At 36.0% G+C, this 23,544-nt stretch overlaps 1 protein-coding gene across 2 annotated transcripts in view; it reads right to left on the bottom strand.

The window, feature by feature from the left end:
* The window catches only part of LOC150074952 (uncharacterized), a 153,761-nt gene that overhangs the window by 13,616 nt on the left and 116,601 nt on the right, over positions 1 to 23,544 (bottom strand). For both annotated transcript variants that reach the window (XM_090389239.1, XM_090389238.1), the window contains one exon: positions 8,178 to 8,190. In XM_090389239.1, the coding sequence (XP_090245365.1) occupies positions 8,178 to 8,190 (13 nt within the window). Of the gene's footprint in view, positions 1 to 8,177; positions 8,191 to 23,544 lie in introns of those variants that run through there.

The following is a 23,544-nucleotide window of genomic DNA, read 5'->3' as shown; positions in this document are numbered from 1 at the left end:
TTAAACTACTGCTTTTGCCTAGAACATAAACACAACAACACACCAACAGAGGCATAACACATGTGGATTAGCAATACATTCACTCTATTAAAACATAATATTTACATCACTAAGTTCAAACAGATATAGCCAGTACAAATTCAGATATAGCCAGTATTATAACCTAGCTAAACTAAAACTGCTAGACATACATAAAGATTACATCATTACACCAGTAGATAAAGCATCAAATAACTATGCTTTTATTTGCAAAACATTTGACGCACACACTTTGAGAACTGAACTTAACTCCAGCAACACATACAAACCTATATTCAGTTCCTACAATATTATTACAAAGAAACTTTAACAAAAAAATTAAAACTGAACATTAGCAATTACAGTCTGCCATATATATATATACACACACTTAATTCCATAGGATTCAGATTTATAACCTCATGCAAGAATAGTTATGTACACAAACTGGGCAAAACTCTTGAGCGTCTACTACAACCCTTGTTGAACATCATACCAAATAGCAAACTTATAGGCAATAACCTACCAGTATTAAAATCCTTACAGAATAACAATATTTCCAGTACACAAACTTGACTTCCACAGCTTATTTACAAGTATTAACTGAACCAAGCTAAAAACAGTGCTCAAAGATATATACGCAAAATATAGAGAGAATATAACCTCCAATACCAACTACAGGAACAACCTAGTGAACCTATGTATCCCCAATGACTTTATATACGAAAGCAAGACAATATACCTACAAACTAATGGAACACCCGTGGGAAGTCCTGCTTCATGCATAATAGCAAACCCATATCTATATTGGTCTGAAAACTCATTTCCACAGGAGTTTAACTTCTACAGATATATAACTCATAGATATTATATGCCCAAACTTCATCAAGGAATATGGACACGTATACCCCAATGAACTCAAACTGGAAAAAACAAACAATGATACTACAGACTATTTCCTGGATCTTGAAATTACAGTAATAAACAACAAAGCTATCATCAACCTGTATGTGATACATTTAATTTTAATATAGTCAACCTCACACAAAGCATCAGGATAGCAGCACTAAGGAAATAACCATCAATAACATCAAGATGCTATACAAAAAACTGACAAATAACCTTTTTCCTACAGCATATCTTTGCTACCACTTCTGTAAAGCCCTCAATATCATCTAACAAACTATGTGACATCAACAGAGACAACATAATCAGCAATAATTGATGACAAAAACCCACATACACCAAGTTTGTAAATAGTGTATATACAATACACTAGGGCTCTATGGTGTCTTACAGCTTAGGAAAGCTGTACCCACCAATTGGCCTAACACTGTGTATTAACCATGTGTATAATTTAATTTTTATTTAACATTTATATATCATATTTTTCTCATTCACACAACCGATCTTAAATACATGATGTACTCACTCCCAGACCTTCTTTCAAGGTCCGAACTATAGGAACGGGTTTTGCAACCCCGAACTACCCAAGCCCAACTACTTACCTCTACTTCATTCATTGTTCTGCTTTACTTGTCCGTACTTCTTATGTCCTGTGAGCCATTAATTTATCGAAAGCATATGCGGGATACTACCTTCTTACTTTACCAAATCTATTTTCCACCTTAACAAAGTTTAGCTGCTTTTCACCGCTACTTTGTAAGCTTGAGCACTAACAGTGTTCATCACCACATATTGCATTTCAATTTATACATCCACTAGCCTACAGACACCATACCATGCAATTTGTTTTTTCTTCGCACCATTTTCTAATGCTAGGAACCGCTAGTGTACCTATACATAAATATACTGGCACACCGCCATCTTGGTCATTTTCAGTCTTACAAGGTAATGGGCCAGTTTCTTCCTTCTTGCCTATTCCTACATTCCAATATTACTTTAGTTTTTCAATTCTTTTTACTTGCTTCTGTAAGGTCATCCATGATCTGTATGCCCTACATAGTATAATTACATTTATTGGCACAATTTATTAGACCTTATTCTTGTTGCAAAATTCGGTCTTAATGTCTACAGCACACGTGCACCATAGCATACAGAACATGTCGGAAACAGAAGCAAGAACATTGCCGTCTTTCTCGTAATTTTTGGTATTTGGCCTCTGATGAAGACACCAAAATTGTGAAAAACACTGCAATGTAGTCTTATTTTGGTTCCCTTTTCATTTCTTGTCAATTATCTGTCTCTCTTTTTCATATCTTACCTGGTCACCTCATCCTACCATATATTGCTACATTCCTTATTCATTTAGTCGAGTTCACTTCTGGTGTATACCGTATATCCAATAGGATTAAACAAAAATCTTCTTTGCACTTTCTACATACTCTATATAGGGATCTGCAAATCTCAGTAGTTTGGGAACCACTGCTATAATACAGGGGCTTAGAGAGAAACAGGCATTATGTTATCAGGCATTCAATCTAAAACAATGATGGATCCAATATCTTTCTATTTTAGAAGATTTAGAAGTCCAGTTGGTGTGCCTCCCAAAAATCCACTCATGCACATCTTGATGGTAAGCCCTGTTACATCAGTTTGGTGGTAATGAACGTGTAGAGTGGTTCTTTTCAAAAAGCCCGAAGAGGAAAAGACCAAACCTTCCAGCACATGACACCAGGATGAAACAAATGGCCCTCAGTCCCCAGCAACCTTCACTCTCCCCCTCTAATGGCAGCAAGAGGATCAGAGAGCAAGCAGAGGGTGCTAAGAATCTCTGGGTGCAACCAGGCTGCCATGCACAGAAACCAAACTGGCCTGTTACAACGTAAGATCGCTCATTGGTGATGGTAGGTATTAGAGCTGGAAAAGGAATTAGAAAATGTGAATTGGAATATCATTGGTTTGGCTCAAACAAGAAGAAATGAATCACGAATAAGTTTATCGATGGAAATCTGCTGTACACCAATGGAAACAGTGAAACGAGCAAGAGTTGGGCTGGCTTTCTGGACCATAAAGATTTAAAAAACATCTTGGAATTCAAAAGTACATCACCAAGGGCGTCAAGACTGCTTCTGAGGATTTCTAAGAGGTATAAACCAAAAGTTATAATGATTTAAGCACCAGCATTGAGCTTCAACCTCTTCATCATCGAGCCAATGATGAAGAGGCTGAAGAAATGTACACCGAAATGAAAATTCACCACACCATTATTGGGTGGGGGGGGGAGCGCCTTCAAAGCTAAAGTTGGAAAGAAATGAAAGACTTATGGAATTTGCAGAATCTCGAGGAACGTCAGTAATGAACACTGTTTTCACGAAAAGCGCAAACAGAAGAGCCCAAATGGACTAACAACTAATGAAATCGATTTCATCCTCACTAACACAAGATATATTGTGAACTGTTCCCTAACTAAAATAATTTATTAAAAATTTTATTGAGCTTCTCAAATTCCTCTAGAACGTACAGTTCTTCATATTGGACTTATTCATCAAATAATCAACAGATAGCTGTGGATTATTAACAATATTTCAATGTTCCTTTGGATCAGAACTCATTAACATCAGGAAGACTGAGGCATAGAGTGCAAATATCACTGCAGTAAGAATTTAGGCAAACAAAGACAGATTTTTTGGTATTTGCAATATGCAATCTTAATTGGGCAACTTTCATGAGAGAGAGAGAGAGAGTGCACGCTATCCTACTCATTACACCGGTCAATGTGTAAAATGTTACAAAAACGAAAATAGCCAATCTTGGCAAATTTTATGCTGCTGAACACAAAAATCATGTTAAAATTTGATTGGCCCTTGTTTTCGAATTACAATTGGAGTCCGATACTAGCAAGTTACTCTACATTATCAAATATGGCTCTTGGCAAAACACATGGTAACATGGTAGTTTCAGTACTGCCATGCTGTCTTCCACAAGCTGCCGGCAACCACAGGCAGCTTGTTGAAGATCATTACTTTTTACGGAGAAACTGAGGTGCAACATGTCATTGAAGATGCATTATTTCTGGCACTCACACCTGGATTTCTTCCCACCAAACCGTGGTGCTGTCAGCAACAAAAATGGTGAGCACTTCCATCAAGATATCGCAGCAATGGAACACCACCATGTTAGCCAATTATTTGGATGGTGAAAAGGGATGCTCCCAAAGCTGAATACAAGCAAAAAAGGTCTCATGTTTGATACAGATATGTTCATGGCTACATTTTACTCCACATAAATAAAAAATACCCGGAATAAATATAAAAAAACTACTTTTTTCTAAAACAGGAGCCAATCTGCCATTTTAAGCATTACTTCCATGTTTAGCATCCCAAAATCTATAAAGTAAACTTACTTTTATGCCTGTACCACAATATGACCCAAAATTTGTTGTTCAGTGTTATTAGCAATGTGATAGCAGCAGCCCCAACTATTTCAGATGAATGGAAAGCATATGTGAATATTCAGTATTTAGCACATAAAAATTGTGCACATTACCTGAGCCTTAGCAAGAACATTAAAGTGATTAGAGGGGCACATACTCACTACATTTAGAAGTACTGGATAAGATGGAATGTGATCAAATTAATGAATGAACGGCTAAGTCAACACCAACACTGCCCAGTTATCTGTAATTTGAGTGGCAAGATAAAAATCTCTGTTAATCCACATTATTTCTCATTAATTCTTTATGTATTAGCAAAGAATAAATTTTTTACAGACCCAGATCTATTTTATTGAAGTTTGGCCTACTTAAATCTTATTTATCATCCATCCTAAAACATCAACTTTTAAAAGGAAATATTGTCTAACAATGCAGGGAATGCATGTATAATTTTACAAAAAAGGCTCCCCAAATAAATAAAGCATCAAGTCTAGCAATAAACAGTTTAAATGAATTTAAATGTTATAATACAAAAAGAACAAGAAATGATGATAGCACAATACTGTTTTGAAAACAGATGGAAGGGGGATACAACTAACACACTTTTCTAGTAGCCATCAACTTTTTTTCATACATCATAAGCAATTGGGAAGATGCATGACATCAGTGTTATCACGAAACAAAAATAAGCTCCATCTGCACCAGATAGTAAATAATTACCCCCTTTCGCTGTGGACATGAGTGATAAAAACATTTCAGTTCATCCTATTTGTTAACAGCAACAATCCATAATTGCTGTGAAGCTGAATGCAGAAGTATCAGTTTGGGTAAACACATGTTTAATTTCACTACATGTATAGTGATGTAGCTGACAGGACATATTTCGGCAAAACACTTGTTATTTACTGCAGGCATATGTCATATCCAGAAATAGTGTTCCTGTGCACAAATAATGAAACTGTTTCTCAGCAATGTATTTTTCCAATGGCCTTGAATAAGTTGTTCACATTGTAGTAGGATTATTTTGATTTGGTCAAATTTCTTTCTGTTGTGACAGCATTTAAAAACCTGCCATTGTTAGTAAAAAAAAAAAAAAAAATCTATACACTGCCTCATCACACTCCTTAGAATTATGACATTGCACATTGGAACACAGTTAGTACTAATTGCTGCTTTGATATGACACATCAAAAGATTATGCTGATGTCTTTTCAATTCGTCCTACAGATGCTCAATGGGACTGGGCTGGCACAGTTTGGAGTCTTTTTATGTTCCTCAAACCAATCTTTTAACACATTTGGTATAGCTGCATTATCATCTTGAAAGTATCCCTGCCTAAAAGGAGAAACAGGCCGTGTGTATCTGATCTGTAACTATGTTCAGTTATGCTCTGGTGTCCTCACATTTGGTCCCATGAACCCACTGAAGTCATAAAAACACCCAATACCATTATACTTCCTCCAGAAACTTTGTGTGGTTTTTCCTTATGTGCACCTTCCATCAATACTTAAAAGCTGGACTCTGTGCTTCTATCTTTTGCATTCTTAACTTGACTATATTTTATAAATTAACTGTTCTGTTACCTGGCAACAATTAACATTTAAGAATCCACTTCTCAAATGTAATTGTCTTTCCCTTGCTCCACCTGAAGTGAAAGTTGTTATAAAAAAAAAAAAACAAAACCCTGTGGGATTTCTAATTTGGGAGAAGAGCTCTTTTCCCTGCACAGCCTTCCTTCAAAATAACCAAGGCAAGGCTATACAGTAGACTTTCAGAATAATGGCACCTTCAGAGATTCAAGATGCAATTATTTCGATTTTTCCACTATCTAGAAAGTTTTATTTTTAATATATTTAATGCAGAAATAATGAGGCTAAATACGAAATAGAAAGATTAAGAATGCAATTTTATTAACTGCACATAAAAAAAAAAACAAACAACTTGATGATCCAGTGTTATATTCTGCTATTAATACACTCCTACTTACACCCATCCTATTTTCTATTATTATATCAACTTTGTCGCTAAGCTTTAATGTTCTCAATTATTCTTCTTTTCTTCTCTTCTGTACAAGGTTTATTAACTTTAGGAGCCATAGTGAGAGGTTTTAATTTAAAATAATGCAAAACACCACTATAATCCATGATATCAGTACACAATTCACTTTCAAAAGGGTGAATTTAAACAAAACAAAACAAACAAACAAACAAAAAAAAAGTAATCATGTGACGTCGTTTTCTCTTTCTTTTTTTGGCACTGCAAGACATCTGCTCTGTATGTAAACATCCAATCTCAACCTGTTATCTTGAATGTGCCATTATTTCGACAGTCTACTGTATAAGGAGCTAGATATTTTTGCCATATTTAAATCTATCAGATCACATATGTACCCCCCCCCCCACCATATTTTATTCCACCTTCAACATCATGAATTGACAAACTAATGAAACAATTTTGCTGCAAAAAGATTAACTTCCTAATCCCTTTCAGAAATGTGCACAACTTAGGCCACATATTTGTGAAGTAGATTGAAATTCCAATCTCAGTTATGTATTTCCACCTAGAACCACCTCCCCACCCACTTAATTTTTCTGATACAAGCTCAGTTATCAGTTGCATGATCACAACTCATCTTAGTTGTCACAATAATTTGCTAAGATCCCTTTTGCTTTAAAGACAGCAATTGTGCATATGTCTGATCCAAATATTTTCTAATTGAATCTCCTCTGATTTAAAATCATTTTTCCCTTGTTCATTTGTTACTGCTATTATTCTTCCAATCGTACAAATTCCATAGAACTTTGAATTCTTTCTCTGAACTGCTTTCAGCAATGTAACTTTCTTAGCAGTGAAACAGGTTAGGCCAGTGGTTTTCAACCTTTTATTTAATAACGGCACCCCCACTCAATTTTCTGCCTGTTAGATCCGATTCTCTCTCTCTCTCTCTCTCTCTCTCTCTCTCTCTCTCTCTCTCTCTCTCTCTCTGTCTCTGTCTCTGTCTCTGTGTGTGTGTGTGTGTGTGTGTGTGTGTGTGTATATAAAAAGATTAAAAAATATGTTATATAATATTTAATACAATAATATAATTATAAAAATTACATTTCATAATACAAATTATATATATACAATATATAATTTTATTCTTCGTATAGAGGTATTAAGTAAACATCAATTATAGATCACCATAACCATTAAAAAGATACTGTACACCTTTTTATAATGAAATAAACATATAAATTAAAAAATAAATAAGTTTAAGTAACTTAAACCCAAATTACGTGGCACCCCGGTTGAAAACCACTGGGTTAGGCAGACCAGCAACTTAGACCACATTGTACATCAACACCTGCACAAGCATGTGATCATAGGCTGATTTTTATGTTGCACAGATGGAAAAATTCAGAGTAACTCATGGAGGAAAACTCTACTTCTCTTCTGTGATGGTTCAAGTCCTGCCACAACTCTACTTGAAGGGGATTTAGAAATTTTTTCAGTATATGACAACTCTAACCCAGACCTCTCCAACAAGTGACAAGATCACCATACTGTCATGTGCTATAGATTTAAATACTTTTTACATTTGGGGTTGCCATAGAATAGTTTAAAAATTGAAGCCAAGACAAAAATTCTGATTCTTCGCAAGAATCAGAATTTGTCGTGGCTTTAATTACTATGTATAGTGCACATTACTTTCCTGTTTTCCTAAAGTGGGGAAAAAAAAAGGCAAAAACAATACCATAAACACATTAATAAAAATTAATTGCACCAAATCTGACAGCACCATTTAACAGACATACACATGCAAACAAAAATGTTTACTCACCTTTATGACCAGTCTGAAAAAAAAAGAAAAAAAAAAGTTAATTTAAAAAGCAGAATAAAAAGATAAATTGAATAATAAATAATGTAATAAGCTAATATAATTAGTAACACATCACCCAATACCTCACTAATGCCCCAGCCCCAAAAAGCAAATAAAACCACCATCATAAGTTTTGCACAGCCATAAATTACCATTCAAAAGAACAACAATAAAATGGTATCAATATTTATCTAAATGGCTTAACATTTACCATTGGTGTGGTTGTATAAGTTGTTTAAAGAAAAATTATCAATATACACTTAACACAATATATTTTTGCAAAGTTTTACTGAAAGATTTACTGAAAGCCACCTTCAAGACTTAAAAATATGCTTAAGAAGCATATTTTTAATATTACAGTTAAGCAGTTAATATTACAGCTCTCTTCAATATGACATTTAAACAAGGTGAAGTAAGAGACACGTACCTACACTAAAGTCTCCCTTTTCATTATTTGGTACATATGATATCATTACTATGTAATGCTATATTTTTACATTTTTTTCTATGTAGTGCACTGCATGCCGTCCTTATGCTTATTTGTTTGTAAATGTCTGATTACATCATGTTTCCTAGTGAGTGAAATTGAAAAATCACTTCTACATGAAGTACACAAGACAACCACATTATCCTTTTCAGATTTTACAATACATGGAGAATTTTTCATATGCCTTCTGAAATTTATAGTGCAACGGGAAATTGTGGGAGCGAAGTTAAAAAATATGTAATTAATGATATCGAAATTTCGCAAGATTATTTAATGAAAAAACTTTCGAGCGTACCAGTAAGGCTCCTGGAGTTGATGGAATATACCCTATAATCTTAAGGGAGGCGGCAAACGAGTGCATTGAACCATTGAGGTTAATTATGCAAGCATCACCGGACTATGGGGAGATTCCCTTGGATTGGAAAAGTGCAAACGTATCTCCCATACATAAGGGTGGCTCTAAGAGTGAAGTTGGAAATTATCGATCTGTCAGTCTGACTTCAGTAGTAGGGAAAATCATGCAGGCAATGATCAAGGGTGGAATTCAGGATCATTTGGATCGAATTGAAATTCTCAAGGATACTCAGCATGGTTTTGTAAAGGGAAAATCATGTTTAACAAATCTGGTTCGCTATTTCGAAAGGGTCACTCACGAGCTGGATTTAGGGAATAATTTCGACTTCAGCAAAGCTTTTGACTCAGTCCCACATGAGCGGTTGCTTTATAAGCTGGAATAGGTTGGAATCACTGGGAAAATCCTTAGATGGATAGAAGGATGGCTTCAGGCAGGAGGCAGAGGGTTGTGATAAATGGCTATTCCTCAGATTGGGTTGATGTAAGAAGTGGGGTTCCCCAAGGATCAGTATTAGGACCACTGTTGTTTTTAATTTTCATAAACGACATTGATGAAGGGATAGAGGGTGTGATGTCTAAATTTGCAGATGATGTTAAAATTGGTAGAGTAGTTAATGATCACTGTCAAACTGAGCTTCTTCAGAGAGACTTAGATAGACTTCAGGAATGGTCAGAAAAATGGCAGCTATGCTTTAATCCAACAAAGTGTAAGGTATTACACCTGGGAAACAGTAATCCCAAAATAACTTATTCACTTGGTGGAGTTCAACTAAACCCAGTATTCGAGGAAAGGGACTTGGGTGTTACGATACGGTCAGACATGAAATTCTCTGAGCATTGTAAACAGGTTGCAAGGAAGGCCCATGGTGTCCTATCAAACTTTTGCAAGTAGAGATAGGGATGTGATAATCCCATTATATAAGGCTTATGTTAGACCACACTTGGAATACTGTGTTCAAGTATGGAGACCGCACCTAAAGAAAGACCGAGCTTCTTGAAAGGGTGCAAAGACGGGTAACTCGCCTGGTGAGATCGGCAAAAGGGCGTCCTTATGAAGAAAGACTCTGAATATGTGGGTTGCAGAGTTTGGAAACTAGACACCTTAGAGGAGATTTGATTGAGGTGTTTAAGGCTCTGAGAGGCATCAGTAAAATGAATGAGGACAAAATTTTCAAGATTATAAATGATGCTAGAACTAGGGGACATAAATTCAAGTTACGGGGGGAAATGTTTAGATTGAACTGCAGGAAGTTTTATTTTAGCCAGCGAGTTATAAATTACTGGAATAAGTTGCCTTCATGGGTGGTAGAGGCAGACAGTTTGGGGAAATTCAAAGGTCATCTGGATAGTACTTTCGGGTAAGGGAAGCGCATAGGATGATAGGTTTAATTTCCTTTTTTTTAATTAATTAATTATTATTATTTATTTATTTTTTTTGTTGTTGTTTTTATCATTGTTTTGTTCAGATTTTTTTTTTTTGGCTGGTGCAGCATAAGCCATAGGCTTTCTTGCACCATGCGGCAGTTACTAACACTAATACTATTTCGTTGACATCTTTCTAAAAAGGAGATTGTGAATTAGCTTCGCACCACAAAAATATAATGACATAGTACACATTACTGTGAACAACACCATTATTCCGTGTTTTAGTTTTGTAAAAAGACAGTCAATTTGTATGGGCTTTAAAACCTGGAATAACCTATGAGGAAAACTAAACCTCCGCCCATGGTTGGTGGAATGAAGGTGACTTTCAAGAATTCATCTAGTGACATGCGAAACATATTACAGTATATGGCGGTAATATGAGTCTTTGAGCAAGCCTTCTTTCTCCTAACCATTGTCACGTATAAGTTATCACAATCTTCATACAACACATAACACACGCTGTTTTACTGAAAAGAAGGGGCTTGGTTCATACAATGCAAAGGAGGGTTATGAGAAACGTGATGAATTTAGTGAACATGAGTGTCTGCAATTTGCCAAAGTGCTCGATAGCAAGGACCTGGTGGCGGGCTGCATTTAGTATTTAGTGATAAAATGATGCAAGCTTATGGCTTATGCAGCACCAGGGACAAAAAAAAAAAAAAAAAAAAAAACCACCTTGTCCTGAAAACATCTTAGCTGATTTTTAATGTTCATTCCTTTTATATTTTATTTTATTGAAATTTTGTTTATTGTGACAAACACACAAGAAAAAAAAAAAAAAACCCACTGAAATAATAATAATAAAATAAAAAAACAATAAAGAAATACATATAATGAATTCTCAAACTTCTAGAGAATAAAAATAAGTATTGGAAAATTCAAAAATTAAAAGGTGCATTAAAAAAAAAAAAAAAACACCTCAGCCAGACCAATAGTTAGTGAAAAGAACAAGAAATTAGTAGAATCATTACTCTCCCACATAACCAAAGAACTTTGAAAAATTTGCATCATCACTTGAACCACTTACAAATTATTCAGGCCAATCCCAGTGATGTACTGGTCTCCCTCGATGTGGACAATATGTTCACAAATATTCCACCAGAGGAGACTAACACCATCCTCAGACAATTCTCCTAACTCTCCCACTCACCAGAAATAAGAGACACAATGGACCTTATCAATCTGACTGCTAGACTAAGCTATTTCAAATTTCTTGACCAAATGTATATACAAACACCATACCATAAAACCTGCTGTCTTCCTATCCTCTACTGACAGACTCGCAACACAAATCTGACACAACAATGGCAGAATAACAAAATCAGATCACATATAGGGAAACTTCCGACTGTGACTGAGGGTCACAGTCGGAAGCTCCCCCAAACCTGACACAATAGATTCAATAATTCAGGGTGGTTAATGACAGTAATCAGGGTGTGCTAATGCAATAATATCTATAAAAATTAGGCAGATGGGTTGAGAAGTGGCAAATGAAGATTAGCATTGACAAATGTATGCTAACACATTCAGGACAAAGAAGATCTGGGAGTAACTGTGTAGTCAGATATGAAGTTCCCTGAACACTGCAGATAGACTACTAGGACATCTCACAGGGTTTTGTCAATGGCATACAGGAATTCTGCCAGCATGAATAAGATTTTTTCATCACGCTTTTCCCATCAACTTCCAATGGTATGAAATTCCCTATCTTCTGCTTAATCCTCTGTTATTAAATCATCATTAATTTTGACTGTTTCCTTTGGAATAGGGTCATAATTCATTAAGTTGCAACCAATACCTACAAATCTAGCTTTTGGAAAAGAGATTGTAAGGCTTTATTTTTTTAAAGCATTTCATAACAGTACAAACCCAAAAACTGCACCTAACACAGCAACAGATTTGCTAAATCACCTGCAGAATCTATTTTTGTTAGTATGTGCAGTAAAATAAATTGCTTATAGAAGTCTTGAAGTTATAGATAATCTGCCAAACAAATGGTTGACATTCTTGAAGATGAGGCTAGGATGTGATGTAGCATTATCAAGATATAAAATGACATTCCTATTGGCTTTTGTCATTTTGTCAAATTTCAGCAGATGCTCGGTCATTACTTCTTGCCAAATAATGTCAAACTTTTAAATCCAACTAACCTAACATGTTCACACAAAGTGTGAGACAGTTAGCTCTTCTATTGAGATTTAACCAGTGTTAAATTTTTCACCCTTAAAACACATTTCATTTGCAAGAGCTCTGAAAAAGTTACATTCCATCACAATTAAAAAAAATTGTCTTTTTTGTCATAAAAAACACAGATACCTACCAGTTTCTGACACCACTCTGTAACTTGTTTATTATTCACAGATTTTTCTTTGCCACTTATGACTTTAAATGAGATGTACCATTTCTAAATTTTGAGCCATCCAATGGAAGTTTTGAAGTCATTAATTTTCAGTTCTTTGCTAAATTTCAACACCTTCTGTTGAATTAATGGCCCACTTACTAGATGTTCTTTGACTAAAACAAGTAGGATCAGCCAAACACAATGGCATCAAAAGCACTTGTTCTTTTAACGGCATAGAATTTATTTCCATTAAAGCCCATACTCACAAATTGTGTCCTTATTTTTAATTAAATTACTAATTTATGTATTGTGTGAACACTTAATTTTTTTAAAATTAGTATGGCTGTCTGTTTTATAGAGGTGAACAAAACCATTTCAGGAGTGAAGAAAATAAGTATGGCTTTTAGTATTAGTTCCATTAAATATTTTTTGTTTAGATTAAAGAATAACATTAACAATTTAAATAAAAACAATGTATTTTACATACTCATGCAGCAGGAAATGTTCATACACATTTTGTTTAAAAAAAAAAAAAAAAAAACCCAATTTTTCTAATCTGGTATAGGTTTGCTATGGATACTCACGTGCTGGCCAATTTGTAAATTATTGATTCATACATTCTCCTAGGCTTATACATAGTCACATGGCATCCTATTCAACTGACCACAGACCAATTCCAGCTCAACTTTGATGGAGATACTGAGATTTTACAATAAGGGCAGACTTGATATGATGCAGATATCCTTCACATTAATATTCTAGAAAAATTTGAAATACAAGCCCACTATACAGCAACCCACCAAAGCCTTCTCTCCCCTAATCACCAAACTTAATGAGGAGTTTGTTTCTACTGCTTATATTTCCACTATCCAGAAGTATCTGATGACCTTTCCAAGGTCTGATGTAAGCTAATACATTAGATGTATCTGGTTCCCGGGAAGGAAGATTTGGTTACCTCAGAATGTAGTTCCCTATTCCATTTCTCTGACAAAGAGGAGACTTGAGGACTGCACTATAAATGCATTTAAATAATAAATGACGAGCTGCAATGACTAATGCTAGCAATACATTCTACGTTATATATTAATTAGTTAAGAAACGGAGGAATTACCTATATGATGTGGCACTTCCATAGCCAGGTGGGCAGGAGCAGCAGTGCATAGCACACGCTTCTTGATAAGACCAGGGTTCGAGCCCATGACCACCAAATACGGAGGATGCGCAAAGGTCAGGGAATGACCACCGCATTTCCCCGGAGCAATATGGCCTTAGTTGCTAATGCTCCTAAAAAAAAAAAAAAAAAAACCAATATGTCTTGTAGAACACTTCTGTGCAGATACTCTCCATTGTTGAATTAAGTTCATGCAAATTATGCAAATAATTTACATGAATTTGTCACACTCTTAGTATTTTCAGAATTAATGATTCAATGCGCCACAGAATCGTTGGTCCACGGGCCCAAAAATTACAATGAATCACAAATCTTCGAGTGCGAAAAGACAACAAGTCCATACTTTAAATCATGATGAAGTGAAACCACGAGTTGTGTGACGGAATTTATCAGTCTTCTCCCCTAGTTTGGGTAGGGGGAGATTATAGAAGCCAATTTTGTCTTAAAAGTGTGACAAATTCATGTAAATTATTTGCATAGTCAATTCAACAATGAAGAGTACCAACACAGAAGTGTTTTATAAGACATCAGAAGTAATTCCTCCTTTTCTTAACTAATTATAAATGCACGTAAACAGTACTGGTCTATGCAGGTATGACTAATGCTAGCATAAATCATGCTACCATTAAAACCAGCATTAGTATCACACACTGTTTTACAGATAACACAAGCGATATTCATAACCTGACAGGCACCAGATTTTAATTATAATATTTGTAAAAAAAAAAAAAAAAACCCAATTCTGGTTTTCTGATTTGTGGTGGCCTTTTACCAGTAGATTGTTAATTTTATTTTTAAAATAACTGAATTTGAAAATTTTGCAAACATGTTGCGTATTTTAGCTGCTAGAAATATTCATTAGTTTTAGTAAGGGGAGAATATTTATAAAAATAAGAAATAAATTTCTATTAATTCTGCGCAAATGGTATCACACTGTGCCACAGGCCAACTCAGCTTACAAAAAATAAGCAATATAAATGGACAAAGAAAAAAAAAAAAAAAAAGCAGCAGCACACGCAAGAGACTAAACACTTAAAAAGACAAAGTACAGGTAACCCCCCCCCCCCCCCCCGGTATAACATGGTACTTCTACAACATGGCTTGAGAATTGCGACAATCCTCACACAGCACAGTACTTATATAATATGGTTTTGCTCTAAAACGGTTAGAAAATTGTGGGAAATTTTGAATAACACAGTATTTTTTTGCTTTTGTACCGGGAAAACCCTTCTATTATGTTGGATGTAATTTTTCAACGTTTCCATTCCATTTTGTGAATCCCCACTGTTGACTCGCTAGTTGTTATCGCCTTTGTGATATTTTTTAAAGCACATTTCTGGAGGCCAGTACCATAAAACAATAAAAGCAATTTGCACTTTCCGGTTTAAAACGGAAAGTGCAAATTTAAACGGGTAGTTTAAACTTTCAGGTTTAAATGAGTAGTTTAAACTCTATCTTCTTGCCTTTGCTTTAGTACTGACTGCTGGAATCCTGTGGGTTTTCATGTTATTATGGCAAAGTGTGTTTCCCCTTCCATCAAATATTCAAGCATATAAAAACATAAATAAATATTCAAAAACTCATTACTCTGCATCTCACTTGCAACTTGTGTGCGCTGTGTTCTTTGTTATTAATTGCTTATCGTTTTTACTGTTCTGAATTTTACAAAAGAGAAAAAAAAAAAAAAAAAAAAATTCAGTGAACAGCAATATCAATTAGTATGTACATATTACAGCACATATTAATCTATGTATGTAAGCGTAAATTTATTTTTATTTTGCTAACTGGAAAATATTCTTCCAATTTTCACGTATCTTTTAACCTTGTTAATTGGTAAGGTAATAAAGTTACACTTGTGCTTTATATCTTTACTTTTATAGCCTGTGGATAGTATTCCTCCTATTTTTTTGCTTATTATAAACTGACCAAAACTGTATTTTATTATGAAGAGTCCATCATAAAGTGATTTGATTACATTGAACCAATCGTAAAGCAAGGGTTCACTGTATTTTTTGGGAGATTATTTTAGGTTCTGTGCTTGTTTGGGAGCATCAAAAATTGTGACTTCGAAGAGTGCAGTTTGTGACCTTTAAGGTTTTTGTAAGGTTATTTTGGTTTTTATTTGATCGTTTATTCATTTTTCTGGGTATGTATCACTAAACTTTGTTCTTTGTTGTGAATTAAATTCCAGTCCATGGAAAGCAAAAAAGCACCGCTCAAAAGGAACTTTATTTCTTTAGAATCAAAGATACAAATTTTGGATAGTCTTAAAAAAAGTATATGTTGCAAAAAGTTTAAATTTAAATGACGCAACAATTCAGACCATAAAGAAAAATAAACAGAAAATTGGAACTGCTATTGCTACAGGATCTTTCATTTCCACAAATATGACAGCTTGTCCCCGAGCACCAATAATTGAGAAAATGGAAAAGCATTCAGCATTTGAATTGACAATAGCAGTAAAAAACAGATCCCATTAGACAGAAATGTAATTAAAACAAAAAGGCACTAAAAATGTATAACCATTTAAAAGAAAATGGAGAATCTTCTGTTAACTCGGAGTTTGTTGCCAGTAAAGGTTGGTTGGAAATTTAAAAACCACTTCTCGTTACATAACATAAGAATTCAAGGGAAAAGTGCATCGGTTGATAATGAAGCTACCAAGAAGTATGCAGAGGAATTTCAAAAAAATTATTGGAGAGCATGGATACACAAGTTTTCAATGCCGATGAGAGAGGCCTTTGGTGGGAAAAAAAAATTCCCAACAGAATGTTTATTTCAAAAAAAGAGAAAAACATACCAGGTTTTAAGGCATTGAAAGATCGTGTAACATTACTTATGTGCAGTAATGCATCAGGAGATTACATGATAAAACCTATGATGGTTTATAGATCCTCTAATCCTCATGTAATGAAATGTGTAAATAAAAATGTGTTACCAGTATACTGGAAAGCAAATAAAAAAGCTTGGATAACTACTGATTTGTTTTAAAGAAAGGATTCTAAATTGTTTTGTGCCAGATGTGGAAAAGTATTTAAAGCGGAAAAATGTAGATTTCAGAGTTTTATTACTATTGGATAACAAACCAGGCCATCCAAACGTTGAAGTAATGTTCCGACCACCTAATACAACTTCTTTAATTCAGCCATTGGATCAAGGCATTATATTCCAATTTCGGCAAATCCTCTGCTTGCACCTTCACGATGGTGGGTGACTACCCAGGTGTGAATCAACGTAAGCAGAGATAGAGGTGTGGCGCCCACACTACATGGAGGAACGCCACCCCTCTATGTTACCAGGCAGTAGATGACTCATCAACCGGTGCAATACCACCACATTGCTTATTGGAGGCTTGAAGTGGCAGAACCCATGTTTAGTCTCTAGAGCTAAGTTCCAGTCAATCCTTCCCAATCTCTTCCATCATGCAGTATGACTGATGACTTTTCAGGTTATGATGAACATCGTGGCGAGATCCAATATCTCTTACATTTCGAGGGTACGGCTCTAAAACAGTGTTCACAAGCCAGCCGCTAGTTAGTACACCAGACAGAACCTATTGGTAACTCTCTAGGAGCCTTCCGGATCAGCTAGTGTATAATCTTGCTACCTCTACTCTGCCAGATAGTGACTGGGGGTAGTCCGAGTAGTGTGTATGCAGGGGAGGATTGTCGAGGCCACGTTATGTCAAGGATCTGGGTATATTCTTACCATATGTACGCCATATCCAAAAATTTCATTACTTCATGCAGCATGTCCCACCCACTTTTTCTTACGATTGAATACACCATGAATTGTCAAACTAATACAGTAAGCTTATCTGCGAAAAGATCTTAGCCTCCCAAGCACTTCCAAATTCATTTCACAAATATACGTGGTCTCAATTCTAATTTCAACGATGTCCATTTCCACTTGCAGTCTGCCAAACCACATGTACTTTTTCTGACAGAATCCACATCTCAGTTATCCGTTGATTCAACTATTGCTCATCTCAGATGCCCAAATTATTCGCTGTATGATTCCTTTCGCCTCAAAGGTGGTACTTGTGCATATGTCCGTTCTAATATTCCCTGTCAGAGACTTGACAATTTGGAATCTCTTCTGGCTTAAAATCTCTCTACCTCATTGTGTCAAATTCATCTGTCGTCTCTACCGTTCTCCCAACTCCACTAATCACTTGGAGCACTCTGACTTCCTCTCTTTGCAACCTGACTTTCTCCAGTTCAAATTTCCTAACAGCGAAGTAATTTTCCTTGGTGATTTTAATGTTCACAACCCCACCTGGCTCCTGTTTTCTAGTCACACCGACCCAGCTGGTCGAGATGCTGAGGCTTTTGCAATTACTAATGACCTTGCACAGATTGTTCATTTACCTACAAGAATACCAGACAATCCTAATCGTACAGCCAATACGCTTGATCTTTTTCTCACAAACAACCCTTCTAAGTAGATGGTCGAAGTGAGTGGTCCTTTAGGCACCTCAGATCACAACTTGGTGATTGTCTCCTCTCCAATGGAACCTTTATCTCATGGCTATTCCCAACCCCGTGTTGTTTGGCATTACAAGAATGCAAAATGGGATGACCTGCAAGACTTCTTTTCTTCTATTCCTTGGTAGGATTACAGTTTCAAAACTTCTGATGTCAAGGTTTGCTCAGATTGTGTCAATGAAATTATTCTTGCAGGAATGGAATCCTCTATCCCACACTCCACTTTAAAATCTCGTCCTTTATCTAAACCTTGGTTTTCCAATAAATGTGCTAAGGCTGTTCAAGAGAAGAATGTTGCATATCGTAATTAGCTTGTTTCTAATTCTCCAGTTTCATTTTCTGCCTACACCAAAGCTTGCAACTATTGTAAAACAGTTATTAATCAGTCCAAACTAGGGTTTGAACAGGCTAAGAGCAGAAAACTTGCTTCTTGCCCTAACGGTAGCCGAGCATTCTGGTCTCTTGCCAAAGCTATTGCCCGCAACTTTTGCCCATCTCTTCTCCCAACTCTCTCAAACCAGATTGTTCTGTTGTCACTTCAGCCAAGGATGAAGCTGACCTGCTAGCATCCCATTTTAATTTCCAGCTCATGTATTAATGATCTTGGTAAAATACCTCCCACCATTCCCAACACACTCCAATGCCTCCTGTGGTCTTACGTCAAAAGGATGTCAGAAGGATTTTGACGAATCTTGATGCTAAGAAAAGCTCCAGGTCCCGATGGTATTTCTTCACTTGTTCTCAAAACCTGTGCTCCTGAACTTACTCCTATTCTTTGCCACCTTTTTTCACTTTCTTATTCCAAAGGTGTTTTTCCTTCTGCTTGGAAATTTGCTCATATCCAGCCAGTTCCTAAAAAGGGTGACAAATCCCTGCCATCCAATTATCATCCCATTGCAATTACTTCTACTCTTTCTAAAGTAATGGAGAAATCAATTAACCGCCAACTCTTAAACTACCTAGAAACCTTACATCTGATCAACGATTGCCAGTTTCGACCCTCTGGTGATATTCTGGCCTATGTTACCCATTTATGGACAAATTCAATGGAAAAGTTTGTTAAACACAAGCTGTTGCTCTTGACATCTCAAAGACTTTCGACTGTGTTTGCCATAAAAGGTTTTCTAAACAAGCTTCCATCTTATGGTTTGCCAACTGTTTTTAGTAATTGGTTATTCAGTTTTCTCTCTGATTGCTCACTGAGGGTTATGGTAGATGGCTCTCTGCCTTCTAACTTCTCCACTAATGCCGGTGTCCCCCAAGGTTCAGTTCTTTCCCCAACTCTTTTCCTCTTGTATATTTATGACTTTCTTCCATTTACTGGAAATCCTATCCATAGTTTTGCCAATGAGAGCACATTAGATTCCACTTTCCATTTTGAGAAACCTTGTCCTGCTCAATCAGCTTCAACTTTTCGAAAATCTGCTACCAATTCCTTAAATGCCGATCTTCAGGTAATTCTTCAGTGGAGCAAAGAACTTTTTTCATAACATAAACCTGATAAAAATGTATATCAGGATGCTGATTTTTGGAGGTGTACTGTATGGAGTAGAGTTGTGGGGCTCAGCAGCAGACACCACAATTAAACCATTAAAAGCCGAATACTGGCTCCTGAAGTGGGCAAGCTGGATGTGTCATCTCCCACCAAATCGCTGAATTTAACCAGGTTTTCAGCATTAATGCACGAGAGAAGACTCATCTTCACCGTAAAAATGATTGCCGGGAGAGTCTCAGCACCCAACGTTTGGGACACTGTGCTGGCGGATTCCCCAACCAGCTCCCCGCTCCACTCCCAAGCTTCTTGCTCTTCCTTCGAGGCTACATTTGAAAGATCGGTTCCTCCCTTATCAGAAGCTCCATCTGGTTCAATCCCTGGATGCTGACTTATTTAAAATCATAGATGATAAAGTGTTGACGGCTCATCCTAGATCTGCATGTGGTCTCCAGAACTACCAACTGATCTCAGATCGTTATGGCAGGGCAAGAAACTCTCAGAAAACTTGACTCGAGGAAAATCCTTTGTTATAACAACTTGTATTATTTTTGTTATTTTGTATTAGTTTTCCTTCCAAGTCAATGTTATCTGCCATGAGTACTTTTTTATTTTTATTTTTAAATATAATCTGCCTATAATTAATCTTTATAATCCCGGCGAGGTTATCTCTGCCACTTGTTAACCCCTGGCATGGTGCAGTGAAGGGTATTGTATGGTCGTGGTACCAGCGTGTGTACCGGTGAACAGATCTTATTATATTATTATTAGTTTTCAATCTAAGATTTCAATCCTTCCTTCAATCCTTCTAAAACTCAGTCTTGTCTTATATCTTGCAAAAAAGGATTCTTCTGCTCCTATGCTTATCTTTTGTGACACTCCGATTTCTAGGCAAGACGATATCTCTTTTGGGGATTACCCTGACTTTTAATCTCTCTTGGCACAAGCACATTACAAATATTGCTTCCTCTGCATCTAAAAAAAAAAACTTGGTTTTCTCTTTCGGTCTCGGTGTTATTTTTCTTCCAAACAGCTGTTCACACTGTACAAATTGCAAATCCGCCCTGCCATGGAATATTGTTCCCACATCTGGGGTGGTACACCCAAAACCTCTCTCAGGCTTCTCGATTCCATTCAGAAGAGGGCCGTTAGGTTAATTAATGATTCATCTCTAACAGAGTCTCTCCACTCTGTCTCATAGACGTATTGTTTCTGCTGCATGCCTCTTCTACAGATACTTCCACAGGCAGTGTTCTTCTGAATTGGCTTCTATCATTCCCGCTCTCTCTTTCAAAACAGTCCGAACACGTGCCACCACCAGCCAACATCCATTTACTGTCCAACTTCAAACCCACAGAACCAACTTTTCATCTTCCTCATTTATTCATCATAGAAGTTCAAGTCCAATGTCAACAAATATCTTCTTTCGTCTTCTCAACCTCCAACCCAAGCAAGGTACTAAGTACCATAGGTTCTAATACCTTTTGAGTTTGGGGTTTACATAATGATAATAATATATAAAAAAAAAAAAAAAAGGATTTTGGAAAAAATTGATTCCGAACCTATTGAAGTGATGGAGGCATGGAAATATTTTTCAGTTGTGAACTGTATCGGAATCATAGCTTTATCGCTCAAAGAAGAAAAACCTTCAACATTAATGCATGTTGGAAAAATCTATGGTCAGAGTCAGTTCATTCAGGAAATATGGTCGAACCGCAGAAAATGAAATTAGTGCAATAGTAGAACTTGCTAAGTCAGTAGGAGGGGAAGGTTTTGATGATATGACTACTGAAGACATTCACAAATTACTGGTAGAAAAAAGAAAAAAGGCCGGCAAAGTGCATTTGGTGGAAATGGCATCGGAGGTAAACCAAATCAATTCAGAGGATAATGGCACAGACAAAAATTCCGAAGTTTCAAATTTTACACTAAAAAGCATACAAAGCAGCATAAACTTAGCTGAACAATTAGAATCATATTTTTTGAATGCCGATCCTGCGACTGAAAGGAGCACAAAGTTGAAATGGGAGCTTCAAATATGTTTAGCTCCATACCCTCAAATTTACAAAGATCTATCAAGCAAAAGCAAACAAACCCAGATTACTGATTTTTTAAAGAGCAGAAGATATATGTGAAATCTAGATGCTGCAGAAGAAAGTTCAGAAGGTGAAGATATTCAGCAACAGAGAAAACGTTCTTGTTTGATTGTGCTTTGCAGCAAAGAAGAAAATTAAATGAATGTACATTATCTGACATGTTTCAGTTTGTAAGGTAAGATGTTTGTTCAGTTATTGCTATTATAAAAATAAAGTTAAAATACAGTCCATTCCGGTTATTTGGGACACATCGGGACTAGTGCATTTTGGCCCGATTAAGCGACTGCCCCAATTATCCGAAGTTTCACGTAAATAGTTAAAAATACAATGTGCACCCCCCCTTTACAATTGGTTTCACTGTACAATCAAATCATGTTACGACAAACTCACCATAGTAAAGTACCGTTCACTATACGATGTGTAGTAAGCCCCGGTCATTGTGATCACATTTGTGAATTGAATTTTAAGTCTATTAAACAGCGATTCTAATTAGAGAAAATAGGAGGAATATTATCCACAGGCCATAAAAGCAAAGATATATTAAGCACAAATTTACGCTTTATTACCTTACCAATTAAAAAATTAAATGATATGTGAAAATCGGAATAATTAATACATAATGTAATATGTACATACGAACTAGTTGACATTTCTGTTCACTGACATTTGTGGGTGGGGGTTAAAATTTAAAACAGCAAAAAAATAGAGTTACAAAGCTTTAAAAATAGGCATGAAGAGAAGATCTTAAATTTAATTTTTTTAAATGATTGAAGATTTCATATGGAAGTGTAAACACATTTCACCCTAATAACTCACAGAATTCCAGCTGTCAGTATTATCGCAAATTCAATAAGATCGAGTTTACTATCCGTTTATTATAGGTTTCACTAACAGAAAAGCCCAATAAACAGGTGACTGCTAATTGTTTTTATTGATTTATGGTTGTGACCTCCAGAATTTCGACCGAACCACGTGGTACCGTCAGAGACAATCGTAGGGTAATCTCCAGTGCTGTGGTCTCCTGCCCCGATTAAGCGAAGTAAGCCCTGGCTATTTTCTCAATTGGTTTCTTTAAGATTTTTTAAGATTTGCCCCAAATAAACGGCTGCCCCGATTAACCGGAATCCACTGTATTAAGTTATTACTATTATAAAAATTTAGTTTCCGATAGTTATAATATATAAATAAAAAGATATATTTTTGTTGGCTTTTGGAACATAACCCCCCCCCCCCTTTGTATTGGTTCTTAATCCTGTATAACACAGTTTTGTATTACAAAAGATTTTGTAGGAACCAAACAACCGAGAGAGGTTACCTGTAATAACTGATAATCCACAACCAGTGAATCACCAGAATTAAATATTTTCCTGCTGGACCTGTTAGGCAATGCCATACTACTACACAACTAAAATACATTGTCACATCCTGATTAATTTTCTATCTTTTTACCCCCCTTATCACCTCCTTTCTTGCTG

Source organism: Mastigoproctus giganteus, chromosome 14 (assembly GCF_048544385.1).
Source record: "Mastigoproctus giganteus isolate SK-2022 chromosome 14, ASM4854438v1, whole genome shotgun sequence".
Classification (NCBI taxonomy): Eukaryota; Metazoa; Arthropoda; class Arachnida; order Uropygi; family Thelyphonidae; genus Mastigoproctus; species Mastigoproctus giganteus.
The sequence above is the reverse complement of the archived record's forward strand: the minus strand, read 5'-3'. Positions and strand labels throughout refer to the sequence as shown.